Raw genomic sequence first — 27,587 nt, 5'->3', positions numbered from 1 at the left:
GATGTGTATGACAATTTTGTTGATGATTTTTAAAAAAATTTTTTTATACAAAATAGCAAACCGAAAAAAGAATCATTTTGCATTTTGGTCGAATTACATTCATTTGTGCTTAACAACTTCCCATGGGCTCACCACCTGTGGGAGGGGCCAAAGGGGTCGGGTGCGCAGAGAGTTGGGCAGCAGCCAAAGGCGGGTCCAACCCCCAGCTGCAGAAGCTAACTCTTGGGACATGGAATGTCACCTCTCTGGCAGGGAAGGAGCCTGAGCTGGTGTGTGAGGCAGAGAAGTTCCGACTAGATATAGTCGGACTCTCCTCCACACACAGCTTGGGTTCTGGTACCAATCCTCTCGAGAGGGGTTGGACTCTCTTCCACTCTGGAGTTGCCCACAGTGAGAGGCGCCGAGCAGGTGTGGGCATGCTTATTGCCCCCCGGCTTGGTGCCTGTACGTTGGGGTTTACCCCGGTAGACGAGAGGGTAGCCTCCCTCCGCCTTCGGGTGGGGGGACGGGTTCTGACTGTTGTTTGCGCTTATGCACCAAACAGCAGCTCAGAATACCCACCCTTTTTGGAGTCCTTGGAGGGTGTGCTGGAAAGCGCCCCCTCTGGGGACTCCCTCGTTCTACTGGGGGACTTCAACGCTCACGTGGGCAATGACAGCGAGACCTGGAGGGGTGTGATTGGGAGGAACGGCCCCCCCGATCGGAACCCGAGTGGTGTTCTGTTATTGGACTTCTGTGCTCGTCACGGTTTGTCCATAACGAACACCATGTTCAAACATAGGGATGTCCATATGTGCACTTGGCACCAGGACACCCTAGGCCGCAGTTCAATGATCGACTTTGTAATCGTGTCATCGGACTTGCGGCCACATGTTTTGGACACTCGGGTGAAGAGAGGGGCGGAGCTGTCAACTGATCACCACCTGGTGGTGTGTTGGCTCCGATGGCGGGGGAAGTTGCTGGCCAGACCTGGCAGGCCCAAACGTATTGTGAGGGTCTGCTGGGAACGTCTGGCAGAATCCCCTGTCAGAGTTTCAACACCCACCTCCGGCAGAACTTCTCCCTTGTCCCGGGGGAGGTGGGGGACATTGAGTCCGAGTGGGCCATGTTCCGCACCTCCATTGTTGAGGCGGCAGATCGGAGCTGTGGCCGTAAGGTGGTTGGTGCCTGTCGTGGCGGCAATCCCCGAACCCGCTGGTGGACACCAGCGGTAAGGGATGCCGTCAAGTTGATGAAGGAGGCCTATTGGGCCTTTTTGGCCTGTGGGACTCCGAAGGCAGCTGACAGGTACCAGCTGGCCAAGCGGACTGCGGCTTTGGCTGTCACCGAGGCAAAAACTCGGACATGGGAGGAGTTCGGTGAGGCCATGGAAAACGACTTCCGGACGGCTTCGAGGAAATTCTGGTCCACCATCCGGCGTCTGAGGAGAGGAAAGCAGTGCACTATTAACACTGTGTATAGTGAAGATGGTGTACTGCTGACCTCGACTCGGGACGTCGTGAGTCGGTGGAGAGAATACTTCGAAGCCCTCCTCAATTCCACCGACACGCCTTCCTTTGAGGAAGCAGAGTCTGGGGACTCTGAGGTGGGCTCTTCGATCTCTGGGGTTGAAGTCACGAGGTGGTTGGTAAGCTCCTCGGTGGCAAGGCCCCGGGGGTAGATGAGATCCGCCCGGAGTTTCTAAAGGCTCTGGATGTGGTAGGGCTGATATGGCTGACACGCCTCTACAACATCGCGTGGACATCGGGGACAGTGCCTCTGGATTGGCAGACCGGGGTGGTGGTCCCCCTTTTTAAAAAGGGGGACCGGAGGGTGTGTTCCAATTATAGGGGAATCACACTCCTCAGCCTCCCCGGTAAAGTCTATTCAGGGGTGCTGGAGAGGAGGGTCCGTCGGGAAGTCGAATCTCAGATTCAGGAGGAGCAGTGTGGTTTTCGTCCCTGCCGTGGAACAGTGGACCAGCTGTACACCCTCAGCAGGGTCCTCGAGGGTGCATGGGAGTTCGCCCAACCAGTCTACATGTGTTTTGTGGATTTGGAGAAGGCGTTCCACCGTGTGCCTAGGGGAATCCTGTGGAGGGTGCTCCGGGAGTACGTTGTACCGAGCCCCTTGGTAAGGGCTGTTCGGTCCCTGTACGACCGGTGTCAGAGTCTGGTCCGCATTGCCGGCAGTAAGTCGAATTCGTTCCCAGTGAGGATTGGACTCCGCCAAGGCTGCCCTTTGTCACCGATTCTGTTCATAATTTTTATGGACAGAATTTCTAGGCGCAGCCGAAGCGTTGAGGGTTTCCGGTTTGGTGGCCTCAGCATTGCATCTCTGCTTTTTGCAGATGATGTGGTGCTGTTGGCTTCATCAAGCCATGACCTCCAACTCTCACTGGGGCGGTTCGCAGCCGAGTGTGAAGCGGTTGGGATGAAGATCAGCACCTCCAAATCCGAGACCATGGTCCTCAGCCGGAAAAGGGTGGCATGCCCTCTCCGGGTCGGGGATGAGATCCTGCCCCAAGTGGAGGAGTTCAAGTATCTTGGGGTCTTGTTCACGAGTGAGGGTAGGAGGGAGCGGGAGATTGACAGGCGGATCGGTGCAGCGTCTGCAGTGATGCGGACTCTGCACCGGTCCGTTGTGGTGAAGAAGGAGCTGAGCCAAAAGGCGAAGCTCTCGATTTACCAGTCGATCTACGTTCCTACCCTCACCTATGGTCACGAGCTGTGGGTCATGACCGAAAGAACAAGATCCCGGATACAAGCGGCCGAAATGAGTTTCCTCCGCAGGGTGTCCGGGCTCTCCCTTAGAGATAGGGTGAGAAGCCGGGAGGGGCTTGGTGTCGAGCCGCTACTCCTCCGCGTTGAGAGTAGCCAGTTGAGGTGGCTCGGGCATCTGGTTTGGATGCCTCCTGGATGCCTCCCTGGAGAGGTGTTCCGGGCATGTCCCACCGGAAGGAGGCCCCGGGGTTGACCCAGGACACGCTGGAGACACTATGTCACTCGGCTGGCCTGGGAACGCCTTGGAATCCCGCTGGAGGAGCTGGCTGAAGTGGCTGTGGAGAGGGAAGTCTGGGCTTCCCTGCTAAAGCTGCTGCCCCCGCGACCCGACCCCGGACTAAGCGGAAGATAATGGATGGATGAATGTGCTTAACAAATTGATATATTGATCCATATGAATTATAATAATATGGCAGACGTGTATGTGCATATGTAGACACTACAAAACATTTACACATTAACATTTACAATCTGATCAAGAGAAACTTTGCCTTAAACAATCTTTTTTATATTATTATTATATATAGTTGAAGGGAAACGGGGCGTGGGGCCGCTCCATAGCGGGCCTATTTCCAAAAACTTAAAATTAAAATATATTTTCAAAACCAAAGCTGCTAACAACCTAAAAGCAAAACAGGCAACACCCTTAGGCATTTATGAGTCTCCATGAGCAACGGCATCAAAAAATCCAAAGTCGTTCCCTAATCAAATCCCGATTATTTTCAATATAAGTGTAACAAAATTTAAAATGGCTATAACATTCTCAGAATATACACTAGATGCACAAAAATCACAAAATGCAGCGATAATCACATATATTTTCAGGAATAGAAATATTTAACATATCATTTTTTTTTAATTTGATGAAATCATGACATGTTTTCAACAGCTAATAAATCACTCAATTTTCACATCAGAAACTTAATACTTGAGGAAAGCATGCAGTCCTCTTAATTTTACTCAACAAAAGCAAAGTTTGCATTTTTCTTTGTACAATCACTACTTATTTAGGTTGAATTCTGATGTCGCTATTGCCTCAGCACGTCTTGCTGGCTATCTGGCCCTCGTTGTTTTTAGATTGAAATGTTACGTAAAATAAAACACTTAAAAGCCGATTTTTTTTTTGTATGGACGCAGAAATGTCTTTTTTTGCCCCAAAACTGGGATTTGACCGAAAATTACCTGATTATTTGAATTTAAAGTTCCGCTTTCGTGTATGGACACAAAATCCAACATGGCGGCCATAACAAAACAAAGAGCTTTTTAAGTTGAAAATTCTTGTAAATAAATGTGTAAATCCCGGAATTTCTATAAATATGAACGTAAAACAGTCTAGATTCCTGATTAAAAGCAAAAAAAAACAAAAAAACAAAAAAGAAAAAACGGCAGTTATCATTTATTTTACGGAAAGCTACGCTAAAGTTACGCTATTTTTTTCTATTCATTTCATTTTTTTCAGAATGTTTCAAAGTGCATGCATGGTGCTATTTTACTTGCCTGGCACGGCCAGACTGTTCTCCCTGTATTTTTCAAATACTGAGAGAAAAGTCTGGGAACCAGCCCATTAATGGTCTCTCGAGCAGGTACAAAATCAATCGACAAATCAGATTCGTTTATTTGCGTGACGTGTTCTTAACGAGCAACGTCACTCTTGCGCGTCGGAAGTCGTCTCCACAACAACACAGATGGTGAACAGGAGAGCCGAGAATATGTTCCAATCCACAGAAAAATCAGTTTTAAATTACCAAAAACACATCGACACGAGTCATTGACAACAGTCTGTCTCGCGATAGCCATGTTGAATAAACTCCGCTCTCCTCGTCCCTCGTCCTGCCCTCATCGTTTTACTAACGTCACGTCTGCCCGTCGCTAATTGGTCCACTCCGCTGTCTGTTTGCTGTGGCTTGCTCCGCCCTGGAAATTGTATCCGCTGAATGGTGGCCAGACTCAATAGCTGGAACAGCGGTGAGTCTGGTGTACCAGGCAACTATTTTACATGATAGTTACATTGAATCCTCGACTAAATCACTTTTGAGATACTCCTGCATGCTTGTATGCACTAAAACGTTCGTCATGTTTCCACCTAAATTCGGTATTAGAACACAGCGTGTGTTTGAGTTTATCGCAGTGGAAGCCTCCACAACGCTCTGCCCGGCCAGGCCCCCTACAGGTTGGCGTGGCGCAATGTCTGTAGGAGCAGTCTCGTCAACTGTTAGTGAAGGCTATGTATTATCATAAGAATCCTCACCATGACACCACTACGTCATTGATGGCAGTAAAAGTCAAATTTAAGTTTTCATTTGTGCCGGCAACAGGAGTGGCAAACCCATCTTTTAGGGTGGCAGTTGCCCCCCCAATGCCACCCTAGTGGATCCGCCCCTGGTCGTATGTAAATACTAGCTGGCGGCCATCTTTCGTAGGGTGACCAGCGTTTAAAAACAGCATCGACACCTTATTTCTTATTACTCGGCGAGGCCTATGACATAATTTTAGTGTCGTATCGAGACCGATACCAGGACAACGCTAGTTTTAATTGGCTATAATCCACATTTAGCATTTCCATGAAAAGACATCTCACATTCAACTGTGGTTGTGTGCTATAAAGATGTGACTAACTCAGGCCAACCTCACCTTAATGCAAAGTCAATATTATTGCTTGTAAAAGGAAATAAAGGATTTCATGACATCCAATAAAAGCAGCTCACCTGTAAAACTTTCTGCACTTTCCCATTATTCTGACCTTTCGGGGATAAATCTCACAAAAAAAGAGAAAATCAATTCCTGTTAAATATGCTCTCAAAATCCATTAGCACTAGGTCTTTGTGTGTGCATAATTTGTTATCAGTGAACTACAAGTTACAATGCTTGGGGTCAGGGTCTCTGCCATTTGTTATTCGTCATGCATCTCATACCTATTTATCCTTTTAATTCAATTTCCATAGAGAAGAGTGGGCATGGCTCCAGAGTAATGTTTATGAGACGACCAGTGATGGTATTCAGAACCTACTGGGCACCAAGGACGACAACTTGGTAGAAAATAGCAGCCTAGTGGAGTTTATCAGGTCCCTCAGAGCAGCAGTTTCACATCTTCTAGCAAAGCTTAACATCCCCCTCTACAGGGTAAACACGGTTTGACAAATTGAATGAATCTCATCCATGTAGCCACACATTTTACCCATCATCCCGCTTCTCTGTGACAGGCCTATCAGTATGGGGTCTACACCAGAGAGCTGCTGCAGTTAGGAGAAAAGGTGTCTATGCTGCTGCTTCTTCCGCCAAGTGAAGACTTCAGCTCCAGTTATTGGCCACTGTTGGGAACTAAAGAGTCCGGCCTTACCATGCCCTTGCAGATCTTTGAGCTTGGTGAGTTTTATACTAAACAGAGCCTTAATTTCCCTTGTGGCTGTTTTCAAATTTAGGCTGAGGGAAGTGTAATTAAAAGATGCATATTTGGATTTATTCAAAGTGCCTCAACTGGAATTATTTTCTGCATTTGGTTAGAGGGGCAAATAAAACAACATTCATTCACTCCTCCCAGTTAAAGTGGATTGGACGTCAATCGTCATCGAGGGCACTGAAAGACAAGTGTTCACAGCTAGTCCTCCCAGTTTTAAATGAATTGGGTGTCAATTGTTTTCGAATTGGGTGTCAATTGTTTTCGATGGTGGGCAATGAGTTAATTTTGGGTCACTTCTTGTTCATTTTGGGACATTTTCGGGTCACTTCCTGTTTGTAAGTCACTTCCTATTGATTTCAGGTAGCTTTATGTTAGTTTTGGGGCACTTACTGGACACTTTCTGTAGATTGTCGATCACTTTCTGATTATCTGATCGTCACTTTACTGTAACTCGGTTGTATGCCATTGACAGTGATAGACATCAAATCCTTTTCAACTTGGATGTCTAGCATTGAATGATCATGTTTTACTGCCATTGACGGCGATAGATAGGGCTGGCAACAATCAAACAACCGCCGACAGCCCACTCAGTCAAAATGAAGTGAATGTCAGTTCCCGTCAATGGCAGCCAATGAGTTAATAAAAATTATGACACAAGTCCGATGTTTGTGACCAATATTTTGCATGACGATTGATTTGATTGTTGCTTAACCAATCGATGTATTGATCCAGATCAATACATTCTATTTCTCAGAGAATTCAGTGAGTCAAGAAAAAGAAGGATTTATTTTAGGAAAACAATTTGTTGTTATTATTTATTTATTTATTTGTTTCTAATTAACTTTTATGTTGTTTAAATTATTTTTTGTTGTATTTTTGTATTAAAAATATTTTTATGCACTCATGTATTCTTCTCATTATGCATATTTGTAAAATGTAAATTCAGACATCAGGGGGTTAAAGTCTCCTTTTGACCGCTCTTGGTAATTATCATACTTAAAATACAGTACAGTCACTTAATTAGTTCTGAAACAGCTTTGGTTTAGTAATTTGAATTTCCTTTCAACTCTTGTTATAATTAGTTCACCTCTGGACATATGAACGGGACTTTCTGACCCAATACTGCCAGGCCTGGGTGAGGGTGGAGCTGGACACTCACCTGGCTCAGCAGGCTTTGCGGGAGGCGCTGGATAGCCGGGAAGTGCAAGTGGCCCGCGAGCGTCTCAACCATGTCAGCGACCTAGCCCATGTAAGATTTTGTATCAGAAAAAAAATGAAACCCTTAAAACAGGAGTGTCAAACTCATCTTTTGTCGTTCCTTTCGGTGGGCTATTGTGTTAGCCAACACGTATAAATGTTGGACTCATTTGGCTGCCATTGACGGTGCTAAACACCAGATACATTTTTAAATCTGGATCAAATATCTAGTCTAATGGCAGGTAAACTTGTAATCTCGGGCTGCCATGAGTAATTGACGAATCAATTAGCAAATAAATTGTCATCTATTTAGACAGTCCGTAAACTTCAGTTGTGTTGAAAATTAATCAACCCCTACTGCAGTATCGTGTTGTAGTATGACAATCAGATCAAATTAAAACTTTTGTGTTTGTCTATATTATGCTTAGGTCCTTATTTCACTAATTATAAATGTGATAAAAAGATGAGAAAATAAATGTCAGACTTGCTACAACACCTATACTGGATTGACCGTTGAATAATTTTGAACACAGTTGTTTTGGAGACATTGTTGACTTCAAAATTTGCGAAGCGTTTTCCTTTTTAGTCTCTTTGTAACAATTTTGTTGTAAATATAAAGTTGGAAAACAGTTAATATTCTATTATTATTTTGTTCTCATTTTACTAAACAACAACAACAACAAAAAAAACTATCAATTTCTGGACTTGGTAAATTTTACATGTTATTTTAGCAAAAAACGTGGAACTCAATGCAGATGATTTACTTTCACAGGCCACACAAAATCATACAGCAGGCCAGATCTTGCCCCTGGGCCGCCAATTTGACACCTCTGACTTAAGAGATGTGGAATCGTTACCATTTCTTGCATTTTTTTTCCATCAGCGTCTGGATGTGGTATGGCGGGATGCCCGCTGGATTATGGACTGCCTGCAGTGCGTTAGATCCAAGCAATGGGTGGGAGCAGTGCCTCTTGGGTTGGTCATGGGCGGGGACCCGCCACCGTGTCCTGATGCTGAAGAAGAGGAGGAACGATTGACTGCCAGACTTACGTGGCCCCATCGAATACAGTCAAAACGGACCACTTCAGGTAAATATGCAAACATGTACTGCAAAATTATTATTATTGACTCAAGAGCTGTTCATATGACCATGGTAACAATCTAAAAAAATTTCTTCGCGAGTGGAGATCTTGACGACACTGCACGAGTTTTGGTGGCAGCCAGTGCTGCGTCGATTAATAAATTAATTCGAGTAATTCGATTTGAAAAAAGCTTCGAATCAAATTTTATTTTTCGAGGATTTGTTTGATGGCTGTAATGGTTTGTTTTGAAAATGTTTGCATTTAGTTTTAATGATTTGGGTGGATACACTGCCCTCTTGTGGCTTCAGTGAATATGGTTGTTGAAGACGGCTGAATCCAGTTTTTGTTTGAGCTAATGTTTTTTTATGCATTTGTAATTTCGTTTTCAGGTGTATTTAGCATATAGTATTTTTCTGTGGGAATATGTGTTTGAACGATTTGTTAAGAGAATTGAAAACAAAAAAAAATGTTTGTTGTACTCTTTTTAAAAAAATAAAAAAAAACTTTTGAGGCTAAACTCAGGTATTTTAATTCTTAAATGGAAGTGCAATTCTGCATAATTTGAAGAAACACTCAGGAATTTTAGTGCCTTTTGAAAGTGCAATCTTAGGAAGCCTTTGTTTTACAGCTCCTAAAATATATTCTGCAACGCATTAAATCTTCCTAATCCGATTACTGGATTATTCGAACTAGTTGATAGATTATTCAATTACTAAAATAATCGATAGCTGCAGCCCTAGTGGCAGCTGTCTCCAGGGTTGCCAGATTGGCAAGACAGTCAATCACACTCTATAACCACCCAATTCAATAAAAAAAAAAATACAACCAACCTTCTAAAATGAGATTTTGTCACTCAACAGTAGCCAAGATTTTATCAACCCACTCAACGCATTTGGCAGGACTCGTTCAAACTGGCAACACTTTCTTTCTCCCATACTCCGGAAAAGCAGCATAAATGTTACGAGCAGGAATCAAGTTTTGGTGGTGCTGCCACCGACACACACTGTGCATGCATACTAAATCAGCACATTGGACGTTTCATTCATTTTGGCATCTCTGTGTGCATGCAGTACTGTTGAACCGCTGCCATTTTTTTCGCTCCCAGTACCAATTGAGACACTCGACTGCGTGATATCAGCCGCTGCCAATCCAGTACAGATGTTTTTGTTTTGTTTTGTTTTTTTCAAATCTGAAAAAATCTTTTAATACAAAATTACTGCAGAAAGGGGGAAACTATACAGCTTCTGCAATCATTCTGCCTAGCCCCTCCTTCACCTAGCTTTTTATTTGGGATGGCCCTAGCAACAGACGGGTGTCTTGCCCTAAAAGGGAAAAATGGGAAGCAGGCTGGCGACACTTCTTGTCTTTGTTTGGCTATGTGTGTGCATGTAGGTGGAATTATATACATATGTGTCAGCACATTTCATCAAAGCATAGCGGCCTCTTCTGCCCTTGACCAGGCAAGACAAAACATCCTTTTCTTGTGAACAATATAAAATAAGCAAAAGCATTTTTTCATCGCGGGCAGCAATTGATAAAAGCAAATATATAATAACAACATAACAACTATCTCATCAAATACATTTCACGCAGCAATAGCATTTGGTAAGTTATAAAATGCAGCAATATGATTCCTCAAATGTATTGAAGTTGACCTATGGGACCTAGGCGGGTTTAAACCGGATAGAATGACAAGGCAGTTTTATCAAGAGCTAAACATGTCTATAGTTATCAATCACTAAAATGTCTCTTACTGCAATCAATCATGGAACATAATATACTGTATTAGCAATCGATACTTTATTGTGAGCCTTCATTGGTAAAAGCAAATATTTAAGCTTATTTCAAGAATTCTGAGTAAAAATTACTTCAAGCACTGGCAGTTAATTTTGCTTATTTCTAGTGGATTTACACTGAAAACAAACGAAATTAACTAGTTTTAAGGAGGTGTGTTTTTTCTTTTGTTTAAGGTATTGCTTTTACAAATGCTTTCTTGGTGGACGTAAAATTCATTCATTTTTCCAACACACGCTCCTTACAGTGTGAAATCTGAGCATAAAAGGCAAAATGTTTGACGCAGCTCATTTTTGAAAGTGTAAATTGTTCAAGTGGTCAAAATATTGTCGTTGACTGTTGTATGATCCAAGTGCGTAGGTTTGGTCTCAATATTGGTAGGGACGATACAACAGCATAACCTGCATGTACACTTTTTGCTGGGGACGGGACATTAATAAGACCAAACAGATTGGGTGAATGGGGGTCAGGGCTACATTTCTCACCAATATGAACCTAATTAATTGATAGGCTAAATGATCAATGCAAAAATAAATGTGTATTGATTTGTACTAACTTTCACACTGCAATTTTGTAACGTCTTAATCTGATAATTTTTCTTAAATCTAGTCAAATAATTTTCTCCAATATGTTTTGAGTGTTAAAGCCTAGTTAACAGATTAATGTGTCAGATTCTTATACAGTATTTGTTCTTATTAAGGCCGTACATCTAAAAGTTGGTCATTTTTCACCTAGATCGAGAAAAAAATGCTTTCAAATAATGTTTTGAACAATATCTATTCTTGAATTAAGAACATTTCTGACAAGTTATTTTTTAATATTAAATATACAAACTTTTTGCCTAAAAAAGTCTGTTAAGCCTATTTTCATTTTTACTTGAAGCACTAGCAGATCATTTCACTTATTTTTAGTAGATTTACACTGAAAACAAGGGAATTTAACTCGTTTTAAGGAGGTGGGTTTTTGCAGTGCAGTATTGTTTTAGGTGGTACACCGTTTGATCCAAACCTTTTTTTTTTTTTTTCAAAAACTACTAAAGAAACATGAAAACATGAAGTGTCTGGATTTTATAAGCATATTTACATTGCAATATTTGAACACTAATTATATATTACATACACAAGAAATACAAACTTCTTAATCATGTCTTAACTATCCAGGAATGCAAAAAAATTAATGGTTCTTGCACATGCGCATAATGTTAAAAATGTTTGCGAATGCAGCGGTTCCAAAGACAGCACTACAAACTTTCGACAAGAAAGGAATATTTATTTACGTTTGATCATGGACGAACATGTAAAAAAGGTTTTCCTCAGACACATCCTGCCATGTGGCTGCACACAACTCAACTGCACGCTGCGCTCTCACTGTTAACGTCTTCGTCATGTCTTTTAAGCATTTATTTATGCCATATTCATGTTCATAGGCGTATCTACTATTCAGGCGAAGTAGGCGATCGCCTTAGGCCCCCAACCAGTAGGGGGCCCCCAACCAGCTGCCCTTGCCCAAACAAGCAAGGGCTTGGGCCCCGGAGCCAGCAGCGCCCCCAACTATTCGTCATGTATAATTATGTCAGCATACCAAACAAACAAATAACAAAACAAAAAAGAAAGCCATTTGAATGCTGCATATATATTATCGCTCCCCCACACACACGCACTACAATGGACGGTTCCACGACGACGGACTGAGTATCAGTTGCTTAGCTTCATTTAGCGCCGTTTAGATTCGCTTAGCTCCGTATAGCATCGCTTAGCTCCTCTTAGCTGTTCGTTAGTTTCACTTAGCTCTCCCGTGTTTTTCACGCCACTAAGCTCGCTATTTTTCACGGCTATCGTTTATTTCAAACACATGAGCGAACGTGCTCTCCATGAGAGCCAAAGTGCAGTGAGGAAGAAGTTGAGACCAGGCCGCTAATGCCTCTTTTAACTTTCTTCTTCTTCACACCGAACATAAAATACACGACAGCACACCTGGTGGCGTTCTAATGCAGTACAGTTCCAATCAGTCATACAATAACACTCAACAGCTGGTTAACAGCATTTGCTAACAAAAAAAAGATTCAATCTATTAGTGACACCACAAGCAATGACGAAGAATTTTTTTTTACGGAGTGTAAAGCTGTCGGTTTGTGGTTTAGCAAACGTACACTACCTCCGGTGAACATTTAAAAATAAAAGCACGTCATGTTCGTCATATAATTAATGATTTCTGGAGTTAATCCCACATACTTCAGAATTAATATTATAATATGTAGAGTAAATACTACAGAATACAGATTCTACACTAACAATAGCTTTCAAATGAACACTCTTTATGACAAATATGATTGGCAATGAATAATTATTATAATTATTATACTACTATTATATATAGTAATATACTATTATAATGCTAGATTTTTTAAAAAGAATTGTTTTGAATAATGTTGGAAAGGCAAAGTGAATCTGAATCTGTTTACTTTCCATTTTTTTGCACTAGTTAATGCTATCAGCATTTAACCTCATTGTTTGTGATTAATTATTGTTATTTACATGAATATTTGTACTTTAATAAAGAATTTAAGTGTTCCAAAATGGTTATGTGAATTAATAAGCGTCAACAAAAATGTCATTGCTAAATTAGCAATAAAAAGAAAATTATTAGATAAGTTGACTAATCGTAAAACTAGTCGGCTGACTAATCAGGAGAAAATTTGTCGTTTAGGAAAGTCCTAGTGTACCAGAACATATTTCCTCCTCACCCTTCTCACCTTTTTAACCCCTGACCCATGAAGAGGGCCCCTGGATATGTTCGCCTTAGGCCCCAAAATTGCCAAGTCCGCCACTGTTCATGTTGAACGTGTATGTTTATCATGTAACTTGTTTAGTACCTTTGGATAACATTGAGAGTCCAACTAAACGTAAAAGAGTGCTTATTCACTACCACAAAAGCTTTGGAAGCAAAATATCAGGGTAAAAATTTTGACAGAACACTGGCTGTGAATGCACGCGTGTGTGTAGGGAGTGGGGGGGGGTCAATTCATCAGCCAATCAATCTTGCGTTTGAGAGGGGAAAAAAATGGACAAGCACATTCAAGTGAAAAGGGTTCAATGTAAGTCTGAACATATTGAAAGTTCTGTAATTCACTTCATAATGGTAGGGTTAATTCTATCCTTACAACATGGGAAGACAATCTAAATTACCTATATAAATGAAGTCATTACATAATGCAAATAAGGTTGCGTAAAAGTTGGTGGGGACAATTTGGGCATCCTGAAAAGTTGCTAGTGTTATGTCCCTACCGTCCCTATGCAAACCAACGCCCGTGGTATGATTCTTAATAGCTCTAGCAATTGACTATATTTTCTAATTGCGCCTTTTGTTCTCCCTTTCAGATAATTTAGTCAGCATGACTCCAAATGTTGTCACAGCAGAGGTCTCCTCTCCAGCAGGAAATACGGTTGTCGTGGAGGAGGCCACAGTGGTGTTAATGGAGGGCGTTGCAAAGGGAGGGTACCCCGTAGACATCAGTGCCCAATCAACTGCGGATATGACAAACATCGGCCAATCAGAACTGGGATGTGCAAGCACTTTAATCGACTCTGGATTAGATCCTGCTCCAGTTGGACAGTTGGAAGTGGGCCTGGCAGCTTTGGATGCACCAGAATCCTTCAGTGATTTAGAGCACTTTCCCTCCAGCATCTCTGAGGTCATCCGGCCAATGGAAATGGCGGAGTTGGTGGATATTTTGCCCACACTGAGTCTTATCGAAGAGGAGATCCCAAGTAGTCCGTCCGCTCCATCGGTGATGGATATGCTTCAATGTTTTGGACTGGGGATGGCTGAAAAGAGCAGCTGTTTTGACTCAGAGAATTCAATTTTGTTGCATGAAGCTCTATGTGTTAATGAAAGCAACAGTGCAGAAAATACAGACTGTAACCAAACTACTTTATTTGGACAAGACATGCTAAGCTCATATACAACAGCATGTGACACAGAGACTCCACCTGGAAATAATATATCAGTACAGGTTCATAGTAGAGGACAGAATTTTCCGGTGCGAAACCAGGCAGAGTGGGACAAATCATTTAACAGCTCCTCCTGATAAACTGTCAACAAAAGACTTGAATACTTAATGTGGCTGCGGGTCGGCTGATTTAACGCAACAACCTTGTGTGGCTCCAATTGCACATATTAATTATAACCGAGCAAAATTGAAAACAATCTATTTTGTAATCATGTGTGTTAGTCAATCAAACCTGTTCTACGGTAAATATTCAAAATGTATCGAAATAGCCATGTTTTTGCCGAATGTACCGTTTTGCTGATTCCACTGGAATTAAAAAAAAAAAGTTGCAAGTCCTAGTACTAAACAATAACTGCTGTGCAAGTGGTCATACAGATGACCAACAATATAAAGTGATGGTGCCTTTATAAGTGGATGTGATTTTTTTTTTTAAACCCTTTCATGCACAAATTATGATTATTTTTTTTAACCCTTACAGGGCACCTATTGATGTCAGTGACAGCCATTGATGACATAAGACGTAAAAATATAGAGTGTCACTTGGGGCCGTAACCAGTGTGTATTTGTTTTAATTCATTTTAATTTTAATTTTATTACTTTTTATTAACATTGTGTTCATTTATAAATGCGTGATTACAAAATCAAAATATTTAACATGTATGTATATATATATATATTATCAGTTATGATCGTTTTTTTTTTTTTTTGATGACCAAAAATGATCACTTGCCCTTTAAAGACTGAAGTGTCAAAATTATTTTAATTACCAGAAATAGTTGCTCTATAAAGGGATAAAGCATGTCTTAAATGTCAACTCTTATACAGGTGCCCACCGTATTGACCACTGACCTTAAAAGGGTCACTTCATGAATTCCCGCCAATGTTACAAAACATTGAGACACTTCCGCCACCGTATGGCCATATTAAGACACTACAGCCATGAAATTAAACCCTGATGTGCTCACTTTTAACTGCACGCACTGCAGTATGGCGAAAGAATATTTCTATGACGTACATCAGTTTATTTACATTCTAATAGAAAATTCCATGTTACTCTTAAAAAAAGATAATAATACTAATCCTGTCTGTTGATAGCAGCAATATATTCTGCCAGGATGTCAGCGTCTGAAAATGCTTCGTCACCTGAAGGTATGTAACTGACTATGTCGTCATATTACAATCTTGTCCGGACACAGTCACCAGTCCGTAAATGTCCTAAAGTCTCGTTGATCTTATTGTTTCGTTATTTTATGTTTAACCCTAATGGTGGAGCTTTTTCATTGCATTGCATCAGAAACGTTGCCGAAAATAATACTGCATGGCATTGCTCATTGTAGCAGGACTTTATATTCTCTGTTACAGGGGTTGAGAACGTACACTGTAGTGCACCTCTATAGTTATTTGTTTTTAAATCTCCATCAATGTATCCATCAATAAGCATACCGAAATTGGGTATCTTCAATTATGCTTATCAGAGGTGGGAAGCTGTGGTTACTTCTAGGGCTGTCCCGAACGACTAATTTTCTCCCGATTAGTCAGCCAACTATTTTTACGATTAGTCGACTCATGTAATTTTCTTTTTTTTTTTTTTTTACCTACTAAATAATGACATTTTTGTTGAAGCTTATTAATTCACAAAAACATTTTGGAACACCTAAATTCTTTATTAACGTATAAATAAATAACATCAATAAATCACAAACAATGAGGTCAAATGCTGTTGACATTAACTAGCGCAAAAAATAAATGTAAACGGAAACACTGTGACATCACCTTTTTAACAGGAGTCAAAACAATTCTTACTCTTTTTGTGGTATGTATATATGTTCTAAATGTTCAAATGAATTGCAATGGTCCTCATGTCCCGGACAATCATTTTCAGAATACTTTGTGTGAGTTCAGATGCTCTTTCTGATGTGCATTCAGCATTTTTGGGGGAGGGGGGAAAACTGTTCAACTTTTGTTTTAACCTGAAAATAGATCAAGCAGAGGGCACACTGAAATATTACCCCAATTATTTTGAATGAAAGGCACACAGTCACAGTTACAAAAATTAAATATATAGTATTAATCTTATAGGATACTACTATATGTATATACACAATAATACTTTATAATATATATATATTTTTTTTTTTTTTTTATCGGACATGCCTTTTTTTTAAATATATATATATATATATATATTTTTTTTTAATTAAATCGTTTTCTAATTGTATTTAACGTTACAGACAAAATGTCTACACTCATCCAGAGTCTTTAGTTTTGGCTTAAAGTAGGGCTATCAAATTTAGCGCGTTAATGGCAGTAATTAATTTTTAAAAAATTAATCACGTTATTATATTTCACGCAATTAACGCATGCGCTGCACGACCCACTCACGCATTGTCGCGTTCAATCTATAATAGCACCGTTTTACCTATGTATAGAGCTAAAAGGCAGCGTAAAATGAGTAGAGTGAATTTTGGCAGTGTTTGGAGCCTTTTTATAATTAGCTAAAGCCTTAAAATCCCTCTCTCATCAATTAGAAATATCGTGGGAAGCAATGTGGGGAAGAAAGGTAGTAGTTGATCTATTTCTTAACTCCCTATGTTATTTCCCAACGCAGAGAAGATATATCAATTGGTGCCACTACGCACAGTCATGGTTGCACTTCCCATCATGCATTTGGGCAGAACAGTTAAATGGCTACAGTATCATTTACTGAAAGCTCAACAAATACACTAGATGGCAATATTTAGTCACAATATACAAAGTCACATTAATCCTTTAAGAATTACAAGTCTTTCTATCTGTGGATCCCTCTCACAGAAAGAATGTTAATAATGTAAATGCCATCTTGAGGATTTATTGTCATAATAAACAAATACAGTACTTATGTACTGTATGTTGCATGTATATATTCGTCCGAGTTTTATTCATTTTTTTCTTAATGCATTGCCAAAATGTATACGTTCGGGAAAAATTATCGGGAATGATTGGAATTGAATCAATCGGATCGGGAAATATCGGGATCGGCAGATACTCAAACTAAAACGATCGGGATCGGATCGGGAGCAAAAAAACATGATCGGAACAACCTTACCCCTAGTGCTTATCAAATGGCTTGAAATCCAATAGGCATTTGTTTGTTTTTAATTGTACTTTATCAACAAGATAATTAACTTTTAAACATTGAATTTTAAGACTTATTAGGATCATTTTCCTCCAGTTACACTCCTTTATGATCATGACTTTTGATGTCAGATATGGAAATTAAGGTAGTTTCTTACTTTTTACCATGTCCTTGTTGCAGCCTGTGATGCATCTTTGACCACATCAGAGGCAGAACTGAGGATTGTCCTTCTAGGAAAAACCGGATCAGGACGGAGCTCCTCAGGCAACACCATCCTGGGTAGGTCGGCCTTCAGGGTGGATGTCTCCCCCTGCTCTGTCACCACAAGATCCAAGAAAGAGACTGGGACAGTTGGCGGAAGGTGCGTCTCTGTGATTGACACGCCAGGGTTCTTTCACACACACCTGACCCCTCAGGACATCATAAAAGAAGTGGGACACTGTGTAGTCCTGTCCTCTCTCGGACCCCATGTATTTTTGGTGACCCTGCGGCTTTGCAGATTCACCCAGGAGGACAAAGATGTCCTGGAGTGGACCCGGGCAACATTTGGATCTGGTGCTACCAGGTTTACGTTGGTGTTGTTTACATGGGGAGATCAACTTCACGGAAATTGTGTTCAAGACTTTCTAGCGCAGAATAAGGAGCTTTCATCGTTTGTCAGAAGCTGCCGTGGAGGGTTTCATGTCTTTGACAACAGCGCGCAGTGGAATACGACCTCATGCTCGCTTCAAGTTGAGCAACTTCTGAGAAAGATCGACAAACTTGTGGCAGACAACGGAGGCGGTTGCTATAGCGATGCCATGTTTAATGAGGCAGAGAATGCTATCAAGGATGCTCAGGAGAGGATTCTGGAAGAAAGACGACACAGGTGGCTTCACACGGAGGATGACGAAACAGAAGGGCAAGAGACAGAGTTAAAAATGAGTTGTGGGAGAGAAGAAGAGGAAGCCAACCGGAGGGCCGAAAGACTCTTCTGGTGCGAGCTGTTGTACGCGCTAGGAAAAGGTGCGGCAGAAGGCGCTGGGATGCAAGACGCAAACAAGAACAAAAGCAAGGCTTTGAAGAAAATCAAAGTCGCGGAGAAGGCAGCAGCTCTGGTTACCTCGCCGTTCTCCATCAGGTCGGCGGCCAAAGTGGTGGGAGGGGCTGTGAGAGAAGGAAGTAAGGTGCTGTACAAGCACAGGAAAACATTTCTGAAAGAATGAGAGAGATCACAAGCTGTCAACCTTCCGTCACGTACCCTCACACAAGATTTTCTGTATTTCTCATACCAAGGAGCATGCTTTCATTTGAATGTTCCACAATCAGAATAAAGGCAATGTTAACAAATGTGCAATTTAATTTAGTAAGAACATTTGAAGTAACAAAGCACCCTGACAATTGTAGATAAAGTAGTGTCTTGAATTTGATAGTATATTTACATAACATGTTGTTAAACATTAGATTTTTGGCTTGACTTGAGTTCATGCAACTGCTTAGCCCTTTTACTCCCATGACGTTATCTCAAGTCTAAAGTAAACAAAGAATAAAAAGGCCACATCCTTGGCAACAAGGGTTGAAAGGAAAATAAACAGGGAGTGTCACTTTGAACTGAAAACTGAATTAGATGAACTGATAGTCAAAGAGTTTTATCATTAGCAGACATCCAATCCATTTGAACTGGGAGAGTTGACAGCGAGTGAACGTTGGCTGTCAACCCTCCCAGTTCAAATGGATTGGACGTCTATCACCATCAATGGCAGACAATGAGCCAAATAAAATACCTGATACTGCATTCGGTTGTCTCTGCATTCTGAGCACCAGTTAATGGCAAAGAAATATGTTCTTATACTTTGTTGTAAAAGTGCCCAATTTAGGCCGCGCGTAAAAACATACATTTTCAGTGTCATGTTTGCATCCCAGCGTATAAAGTTTAAAAAAAAAAAAAAAAAAAAAAAAAAAAAAAAAGGGAAACACCACAACAAACAAGTCGGGGTACACACACCACCGACCAAACAGGAATTCAATTTAAAGCACTTGTTTTGGTCGACGGAATGTCAGCTCATCTGCCGCTACACTGGAATCGGCAGGGTCATTTTTCCTCTTTCTCTTAGCACTGCAAAAGAACACGATAGAAGGATAAATTAAGAACAATAATGCTAACTATTTAAGCCCAAAGAACTGCACAGCATTTTACCGTGAGCTAACTTTGGGCTGGGCAATGATTACACATTTTAATTGCGAATAATTGTGTGGGATTAACTGCATTAATTCGTAATGTCATAAACACAATACGGTAATGAATTCAAAAGTACTATTTAGCACACCTTTATTATAAAAGAAGAAATGCAGCCATGTGAAAAACATTAGGACACCCCACTATATATTCAGTTCTTTATTAAGAAATGTTCATATATCAATGTCTGATCTCGTTTTTCTTTATCTCTGGAAAAACTGTGATTTAATTGCATGTAAACAACAAAAATTAACATTATTGAGTAAAACAAACCAAATATATCAACAAAAATGCATATTCTAACTGAGGCAAAAGTTAGAGGACACCCTGCCACCTAATAGCTAGTGTTACCCCCTTTGGCTGAAATAACTTCAGTGAGATGCTTTTTATAGCCATCGACCAGTCTTTGACATCAGTCTGAAGAAAGTTTGCCCCACTCCTCAATGCAGAATACTTTCCTCTGAGAGATGTTTGAGGGGTTTCTTGCATGTAAAGCCTGTTTCAAGTCACCCCACAGCATCTCAATGGGATTAAGATCTGGCCTTTGACTTGACAATTCCAGGACTTTCCATTTCTTCCTTTTAAGCCAGTCCTTAGTTGATTTACTGGTATGTTTTGGGTCATGGTCATGTTGCAGGGTCCAGTTTCGCTTCAGTTTTAATCTTTTCACAGATGATCTCACATGTTCCCCAAGCACCCTATGAAACAAGATAGAATTCATGGTGGATTCTACAGATGGTGAGCTGGCCAGGTCCTGCTGCAGCTAGCGTCCCCAAACCATGCCACTTCCACCTCCATGCTTCACAGTTGGTATTAGGTTCTTTTCCTGGAATGCTATATTGGGTTACGTCAAACATGCCCTCTGTTCTGGTGTCCAAATAATTCAATTTTGGATTCATCTGTCCAAAAAACATTATTCCAGAAGTCGTGGTCTTTGTCTACATTCATTCTGGCAAACTTCAGTCTGGCCTTCATGTTCTTCCTGAAGAGCAAAGGTTTCCTCCTTGCACACCTCCCATGAAGGTTGAACTTTCTGGTCTCTGATTGTAGAGCAGGGGTGGGCAAACTATTCCACAAAGGGCCACAGTGGGTGCGGGTTTTTGTTGCAATCCATTAAGAAGACACCTTTTCACCAATCTGCTGTTTTACAAGTGCAATCAGTCAATTGCAGTCAGGTGCTTCTCATTTCTGCTGAAACCGCATTGGTTAAACTATCTGTGCTGGGTCAGTTGGAACAAAGACCAGGACCCACTGCGGCCCTCGAGGACCGGTTTGCCCACCCCTGTTGTAGAGGCATACACATGAACAATGGAATGAGCCTGCTGTGGGTCCTGTGATGACATTTTAGGGTTTTTGGAGACTTCTTTTAGCATCTTGCGGTCTGCTCTCGGGGTGAACTTGTTTGGACGGCCAGACATGGGCATGTGTGCAGTTGTTTTGCTGATTTTATATTCTTTTGAGATCTTTTGAAATCCCTTACCAGACTCATAACCATCTACATTCTTCTTTCTGAAGGCATCAGACAGCTCCTTTGCTCTCACCATGGTGTTTTCTCTCACTTCAACAGTCAGGGGCACACCAAACTAAATGTGAGGTGTAAATAAGGCAAACCTTCTTCAACACCTGATGTTATACCCCTGTGTGTGATTTTAGCCATTTTAAGTGGGATTGAATGTAGGGGTGTCCTAATTTACTCCTCAACAGAAATTGCATTTATTTAAAATGACATTTTACAGAAAGTAAATTCAACTTTGTTTGGTTCTATTGCTTGAATCTCTCAAGATTATTAAAATTGATATTAAATATCCATATGGCCAAATATGTTAGAAAACACAAAGGCTTCCATAGGGTGTCCTATTTTTTTCACATGACTGCGTATTTTCAGTAGGGCTAGGCAATGATTACACATTTTAATTGTGAATAATTGCTTGAGATTAACTGCTATTAATCAATTTGTCACACACACAATCTGAATGAATTTAATAGTATTTAGCATTTGTATTTCAAAGGTGCTGAAATGAAATGTTAATTTAGATTGACTCATTGGGAATGTGTTAATGTGCAATTCAAATAATTGTGTTTATCAATTTGTGAATTAAGTCAGCATTAACTTTATCAGTCTTTAAAAAAAAAATCTTAGCAAAAGCAGTGTTCGAACAAGTTTGGTTTAGTCTGAGAATGACACATTAGCTAGAGAGAGGATAAAAGGCTACTAGATTACTAGTGTTGCACCATTATCATTTTGGCTCCCGATCCTGTAACTGTCATGTAGTATCGGCCGATGCAGATACTGTACTAATACCATTTTTAATTTAAACCTATAAATATTTTTTTTGCAGTATAATCACTTGACTGCGGTATACGGCGATCCCTCGCTACTTTATGCTTTAAACTTAGCGCCCTCAGTCCATTGCAGATTTTTTTCAATAAAATTAATAAAAACAGTATTTGAAAATGTTATGATATACGCATGTGTGCATGTACAAATCAATTGTTTTATACACATCTTTTTTATATCACTATTACATTTGCAATGCTTAAAAATCATTTAGTAAAATATACTTATTAGGGCTGAACAATCTTGGAAAAAACAAACCTCCTATTATCACAGAAATGCAAAGAAAATTGCTTTTGGAAGTTTGATCTAACAAAATAAAACAACAGGTCTTACGCATGCATTAGGCTACTGCATTACACTTACTGCCACAAGGCATACATGAAAAACAGATTTTCATTCAAAATTGTGTATTTTTTTCAATGATGTGCAAAAAAAAGTAACATTAACAAAAATAAGTACAAACGACTTAGGATTATGCACAGTGAAATGAATATATTTTGAAGAAAACACAAACATTGACTTTTTTTTTTTTTATTAATAAGGAAATAAATAAGTAGCCTAACATAGGTAAATGAACCAAAAAAAAAAGTCAAAAGTGCACATTAACTATATTGCCAAATGTATCACATTTGAGACAAGCATTTCTGGACCACATTGCAGTAAAAACAAACCAAAAAAAATTAGGTATATTTATTTTTACCAAGAGAACTGCATGTGATGTTTAATGTATCATTTATGATACAAATTAGAGAACATATGAATTATTTAATAAAAAATGTTCAAAATGTTTTATTATGTTTAAGGACCACGTAAAACTTTCAAATGGGTAAAAAAATCCGAGTTTTCTGTTCATTATTTCCGGGATCAGGCATTATAGGTTTAACATGTTCTGAACCTCGCCATCAGAGAAAATAAATCTCTTTAACTCTTGCCTTTCCCTTAAAGATCTGATCAATTTTCTGTTGCATTGCCCTTTTTTATTGCATTAATTCAACAAAATTGTCCTTTTTTTCCTTTTCGTTGTACTAAAAAAATATGTGCATTAGAACCATTTAGAGCTAACTATCTATGCTCATTACATGTTAGTATGTCACCCAATGAACGGACAACTGGAGTCCAGGCCAGGGAGGGTGGTTAGCTGACCGGATGCACACATCGAGCCATCGACGCGACTCGTTACAGACTCGCTGGTAGAATTCCGTGCTCTCGGTGGAATAAATGAATAATAAATCTTGGTGGAAATGGATGACGCTTCAAAAGCACTTTTTTAGGCTTGTTGTTAACACTTGTGTATGTAAATCTCACGTTAGTAAATTGTTTTCTTCTTGGATCTGCGTGTGTGGCAGCCTAGGGCCTCTTCCGAAATTAGTATCGATATCGGTGCAAGACTAGTAATTACCCTCTCCTATCAAATTTACAACTTGATTTCACCCATCTAGAGCCCTTAGCTCACCTTTTGTGACATAAAGGTAGAAGAAGTCACAGTAGAAAATAGTCTGCACAACACCAGCCACCACAGCAATTTGATCAAAGAAGCCCTCTGTGTGGTAGCGCCAGAGCCAATTGGCGATGTACAGGGCTCTGTACATGCCAAGGAAGAACAAGTAGTGGGTGGTGATGGATTCAGCCTCGCCCGTCTTGGTGATCATGAAGAGCTGTGGCAATATGGCCACAGACTCCAGGAAGATGGAGAAGGTCCAAAGCACCTAGGTAGAAGATACAAACATAGTATTCAAAGGAATCCCACTATAAAGAATAAACACTTGTTTACCTCCACAGGAGTGAACTTGTAGTTCTTAAGTAAGGACAGACACACAGCGGGCACCAACAGGAATTCCACACGGAATGAGTCGTTCTCAGAGTCAAAAGTGTTCCTGAAGCGCATGTAGATCATGTACACAGTAGCGTATGACAGCGCCAAAAACACCACCTGACAGCACAGTGCATCTGAGATCATTATGATGTCAAACTTTTTGGAAGGGTGAAACAGAAGAAAAAGAGTATTGCCTGTGATACTAGAAATTAACTTTTAAGTTGACAATTGCCATGTTTTCACCTGTAGCTCCTTTTTCTTCATGACTACAACCACATTTTAACTAGTCTCTTTGTTTAGAACTTGTGTTTGTAGTTTAGGTCTCCTTTTTCTAACTTCGTACGCCAGTGCTCACCTTCATGACTGTGTTGTAAGGAGAAATGAAGATGGTGAATAAGTCCAGGTATCTGGTGGTGAAGACAAGAGCAAACAACACCTGAGACTTCCCAGAAATGCCTACAAACAGAACAAATGAGAATGATTATATTTGTGGTCATTCTATGGCCGTCAATACCAGCCAACGGCAGCCAATGAATTATTTTGGGGCATTTTAGGTTATTTGCTGTTGATTTTCTGTTACTTCCTGTTGATTTTGGGACATTTCTGGGTCTCTTCCTGTTGTTTTTTGGGGCATTTTTGGGTCACCTGTTGATTTTGGGTTACAGACATAGAGGTTTGGAAACAACAGTTTGGACATGAGGGCAGGGGCGCCGTATAGGGGTGAAAAGTGATATAGATTCTAAGGGCCCATGCCCTGATAAGGCCCACAAAGAAAATTAGAACATCAGGTAATCGTTTGCAAATTTAAATATTAATCATTATAATTTTAATAGGAATAAAACGAAAGGTTCCTTTCTCTTGTTTTGTTTTTGGCAAAAAGTAAACACCCAGAGAGCATATGTATTGCCAGCCACCCCCGCAACCCCTGTATTTTCATTAAATGGTTTGGTCCGCCATTCCTTCGATCAGACCGGGAGCAGCGGTGCGCATTTACACCAGTCAATGACTGAGTGCGCGCTACTGCAGAAATGTTTTCATAACAAAAACCGGTTTATCAAAAGAGGAAAGAAAAGAAAGCAAAACAGGAGAGGGGTAGAAAAGGCCAACAGGATGTGACAAAGTACTTCATAAAGGAAGGTTGGTGTCTTGTGTCAGTGTAGTGCTGAAAATTAACTTATTATCTTAGCCCACTCCAGCCCCATCTGGAACTTCGCGATGTCTATTACAAAGCTCCGAAGCGAGGTCCCAGCTCACTCTGTAAGAAACACGGGATTTTCCCGGCCCCAATGAGCGTTATTCACCTATTCAAAAAAATGGATTCCAAATAATGACGGCATTTTTTGGTATCCTACAGATGTTTAAAGTTGTTGTGGAAATTTTCTTTTTCAAAATCGGCTTGAATCCAGTTTGTCAAGAATTTATTGAATTAAGTTTGTCATCAATTGAATTTACTTTGTTAAGAATGGACCTCGCTTCAGAGCTATAGTGGAGATTGCGAGTTTCCAGATGGGGCTAAGCCTACTCTATAACGAAATACTGTAATGGTTTGCTAGCTAGTGCTATCAGTACAGCAGGCAAACCCTTAGCAAGCTCTTCATACTAAAACAGTTGTATACTTAGAGGTGAAAGTGGCTAGAATTTCTTGCCGGAACTCCCCGATGTGAAGGTCGCCACGGAGCCAGAAGTTTTATATATTTACTTTTCATTCTAAATTGTATTTTTTCAATGATTTGCAAAATAAAAGTTAACAAAAACAACAACTCCATCTCCATCTTCTAATTTTTATTTTCCCTCATTTCCTCACCTACTAAATGCCAAATCTCAAATTGAAGTTAATTTCAACATTTTCTTTTCTTTTTCAATAATAAAAAAATAAGTAACATACATTCAGAAAAATAAGTACAAATGACTTATATTATGCAGAGTGAAATGGAATATATTTTGAAGATCGCGCAATGATTTTTTCAAACCATAAGGAAATGAAAAAGTAGCCTAACATAAATGAACAAATATAAGTCCAAAGTGCACATTGACAGCTAAGATGTTCTGAACCTCCCCATCAGAGCAAATAAAACTAAATATGATAAATATGCCTCCTCAACTCTTTCGTTGCTCTTAAAGATTTGATCCATTTTATGTTTTGCCCAGTAAACTGGGGGGAAGGGGGGGGGTTCGTACGCCTAAAGAAATTGTGTCCCAAAGCCAAATATCCCTCCCTTGACATACGAAGTGTAGTAGACTACTAGTAAACATAGAATGCAGTTCTAAAACTGCCACGTAGCTCCCACGATTTTGTTAGTAAAGCCGCCACATCCCGACCAAATATATGTGATTATCAATCGTCTATCTTGTTGGCACATTTAAGCTTGCTGCTAATCATGCGTTAATTTCCAATCGGTATCACTTAGCAAAGTAGCACAAAAAATGATAATAAAAAGTCTCCCTACCTGCACATGATCTGGATTTCCATATCTTAATTAACAGAATAATAATTGCCAACAGATGCGACACGTCACCAGCCAGACGAAACACATTCATTTTGATCTTTGAAATGGCACTTAGTTTAAAAAAACAAACAAAAAAAAAACGAAACACTTGGATCGACGAGCGATCTTGGGGGGGTGAAAGGCCACTAAAAATGCCAATCGTTGCACGTTGAGAACCCCACTCTGGTGAGATGAATTCCGATGCGTGAACAAAAACAAAGCATTCGACGTTTAACTCATGCTCACAAGCCGATTGGCGTCTACGGTTGACTAGAATTGAAGCTCCTCAGAGAGGAGGTGACGTGGCTGACCACAGACGTCTGCCTGACAGCTCACAAACTAAGCAGAACAAGTTCCTGTGTGTTGATCATATAGGGCATTTCCGTTTAGGCTTTTCAAAATTAAGGCAATCCCATTATCATCTTTTTTCTCCTTCTTCGCTGCTATGTCGACATAAATAAACCCCCCAAAATTATTATTTTTTTTGTTTGTTTGTTTGATTTAATTAACTGTCAGTGCAATTGACAATGATAGATGTCCAATCGTGTGGCTCTTTTTCTACTGATAAACCTTCAATTCATTTTCACAACTGGAGGGCTGAGAGTGAAGAAACTTTCATTCACTGCCATCTCTCCCAGTTCAAATGAATTGGACGCCTAGCGCTTTTTCAATGTCAACTCCTGAGTTAAATTGGAAAATGTTAAAAATATCTTCCATTACAATCAAGAGTAGTATAAAATCAAATTTCCCCAGGACAACAAATTTCTGGTGACATATGGTCCTGCAAAAATGAATAAATAACTGAATATTAGAACTTTTGCGATCAAATATCTCATCTGAATACAACATTTCAGTGTGGATTCTTCCATACTTTTCGATACCTTTGACATATGCCTAATATCTTATACATTAGGACCGTGTCTCCTTAGTAGCCACAAAGGCTTCACATACTAAAACCTCAAATAAAACACAATTCTTTATGAATTATTAGCTATATAAGGTATCTTTATTGTGGGAGATTTATTTGGTGGACAGGCTTTTCTTTCCGTATTGCTCACTCCTCTCCAGTGGTGCTCTTTGACATCATACATCAACTGTAAATTATAGTGAAAACAGTCCTATGAGTCAGTCTTATTTTCATCAAATGGTTACCTTTTTATGCTTGAATTAAAAATACATATTTTATATTCAAGTCCTGACAAAGGCTCTGCTATGAGTTGTAACTTATCCAAAGTCTGATTTAAAACATCTGAGTCCCTTAGATTTCACTCATATATACAGTATGAAGGGTATTCAAAAAGTAATGCACCCAACTTTATTATGTACAAACAAATTATAATAGCAACATGTATTATACATCAAAAGAAAGGTACAAGTGT

General features: G+C 40.1%; 3 protein-coding genes across 4 annotated transcripts in view; 2 read left to right on the top strand and 1 right to left on the bottom strand.

Annotated features, from left to right (window-relative positions):
* The window catches only part of LOC130904478 (ankyrin repeat and fibronectin type-III domain-containing protein 1-like), a 44,566-nt gene extending 29,773 nt beyond the window's left edge, over window positions 1–14,793 (top strand). Inside the window, exons 15-19 of the mRNA XM_057817249.1 lie at window positions 5,705–5,882; window positions 5,963–6,125; window positions 7,242–7,408; window positions 8,240–8,444; window positions 13,610–14,793. Coding sequence (XP_057673232.1) covers window positions 5,705–5,882; window positions 5,963–6,125; window positions 7,242–7,408; window positions 8,240–8,444; window positions 13,610–14,319 — 1,423 coding nt within the window. The 3' untranslated portion in view covers window positions 14,320–14,793. The remainder of the gene's footprint in view (window positions 1–5,704; window positions 5,883–5,962; window positions 6,126–7,241; window positions 7,409–8,239; window positions 8,445–13,609) is intronic.
* Window positions 14,794–15,053: 260 nt separating this feature from the next.
* Window positions 15,054–19,291, top strand: LOC130904482 (GTPase IMAP family member 7-like). The gene is made up of 2 exons (XM_057817260.1): window positions 15,054–15,390; window positions 17,537–19,291. Exons 1-2 carry the CDS (start codon window positions 15,357–15,359, stop codon window positions 18,559–18,561), a joined length of 1,059 nt encoding a protein of 352 aa, XP_057673243.1. The 5' UTR covers window positions 15,054–15,356; the 3' UTR covers window positions 18,562–19,291.
* LOC130904486 (ER lumen protein-retaining receptor 3-like) lies at window positions 18,222–26,563 on the bottom strand. Of its 2 annotated transcripts, none has more exons than XM_057817271.1 (5): window positions 26,170–26,563; window positions 24,078–24,129; window positions 23,681–23,839; window positions 23,363–23,615; window positions 18,222–19,451 (listed from the first exon to the last, which is right to left on the bottom strand). In XM_057817271.1, the coding sequence occupies exons 1-5, from the start codon at window positions 26,190–26,192 to the stop codon at window positions 19,408–19,410; spliced, it is 531 nt and encodes a 176-aa protein (XP_057673254.1). In that variant the 5' UTR covers window positions 26,193–26,563; the 3' UTR covers window positions 18,222–19,407. The 2 variants fall into 2 exon arrangements, with proteins under 2 accessions (XP_057673254.1, XP_057673253.1); XM_057817270.1 differs by having other exon boundaries at window positions 18,230–19,451; window positions 24,078–24,178.
* Between the last annotated feature and the right edge of the window lie 1,024 nt (window positions 26,564–27,587).

Source organism: Corythoichthys intestinalis, chromosome 16 (genome assembly GCF_030265065.1).
Source record: "Corythoichthys intestinalis isolate RoL2023-P3 chromosome 16, ASM3026506v1, whole genome shotgun sequence".
NCBI lineage: Eukaryota > Metazoa > Chordata > Actinopteri > Syngnathiformes > Syngnathidae > Corythoichthys > Corythoichthys intestinalis.
Note: the sequence above shows the minus strand (reverse complement) of the source record. Positions and strands in the feature narration are given on the sequence as shown.

Excerpts from the sequence above, each read along its gene's own strand:
- LOC130904482 (XM_057817260.1), top strand. The coding sequence starts at position 15,357 with ATGTCAGCGTCTGAAAATGCTTCGTCACCTGAAG. Across the intron at positions 15,391-17,536 it reads AAATGCTTCGTCACCTGAAG|CCTGTGATGCATCTTTGACC; the intron begins GTATGTAACTGA and ends TCCTTGTTGCAG.
- LOC130904486 (XM_057817270.1), bottom strand. The coding sequence starts at position 26,260 with ATGAATGTGTTTCGTCTGGCTGGTGACGTGTCGCATCTGTTGGCAATT. Across the intron at positions 24,179-26,169 it reads GAAATCCAGATCATGTGCAG|GCATTTCTGGGAAGTCTCAG; the intron begins GTAGGGAGACTT and ends TTCTGTTTGTAG. Across the intron at positions 23,616-23,680 it reads ACAAGTTCACTCCTGTGGAG|GTGCTTTGGACCTTCTCCAT; the intron begins GTAAACAAGTGT and ends TCTTCTACCTAG.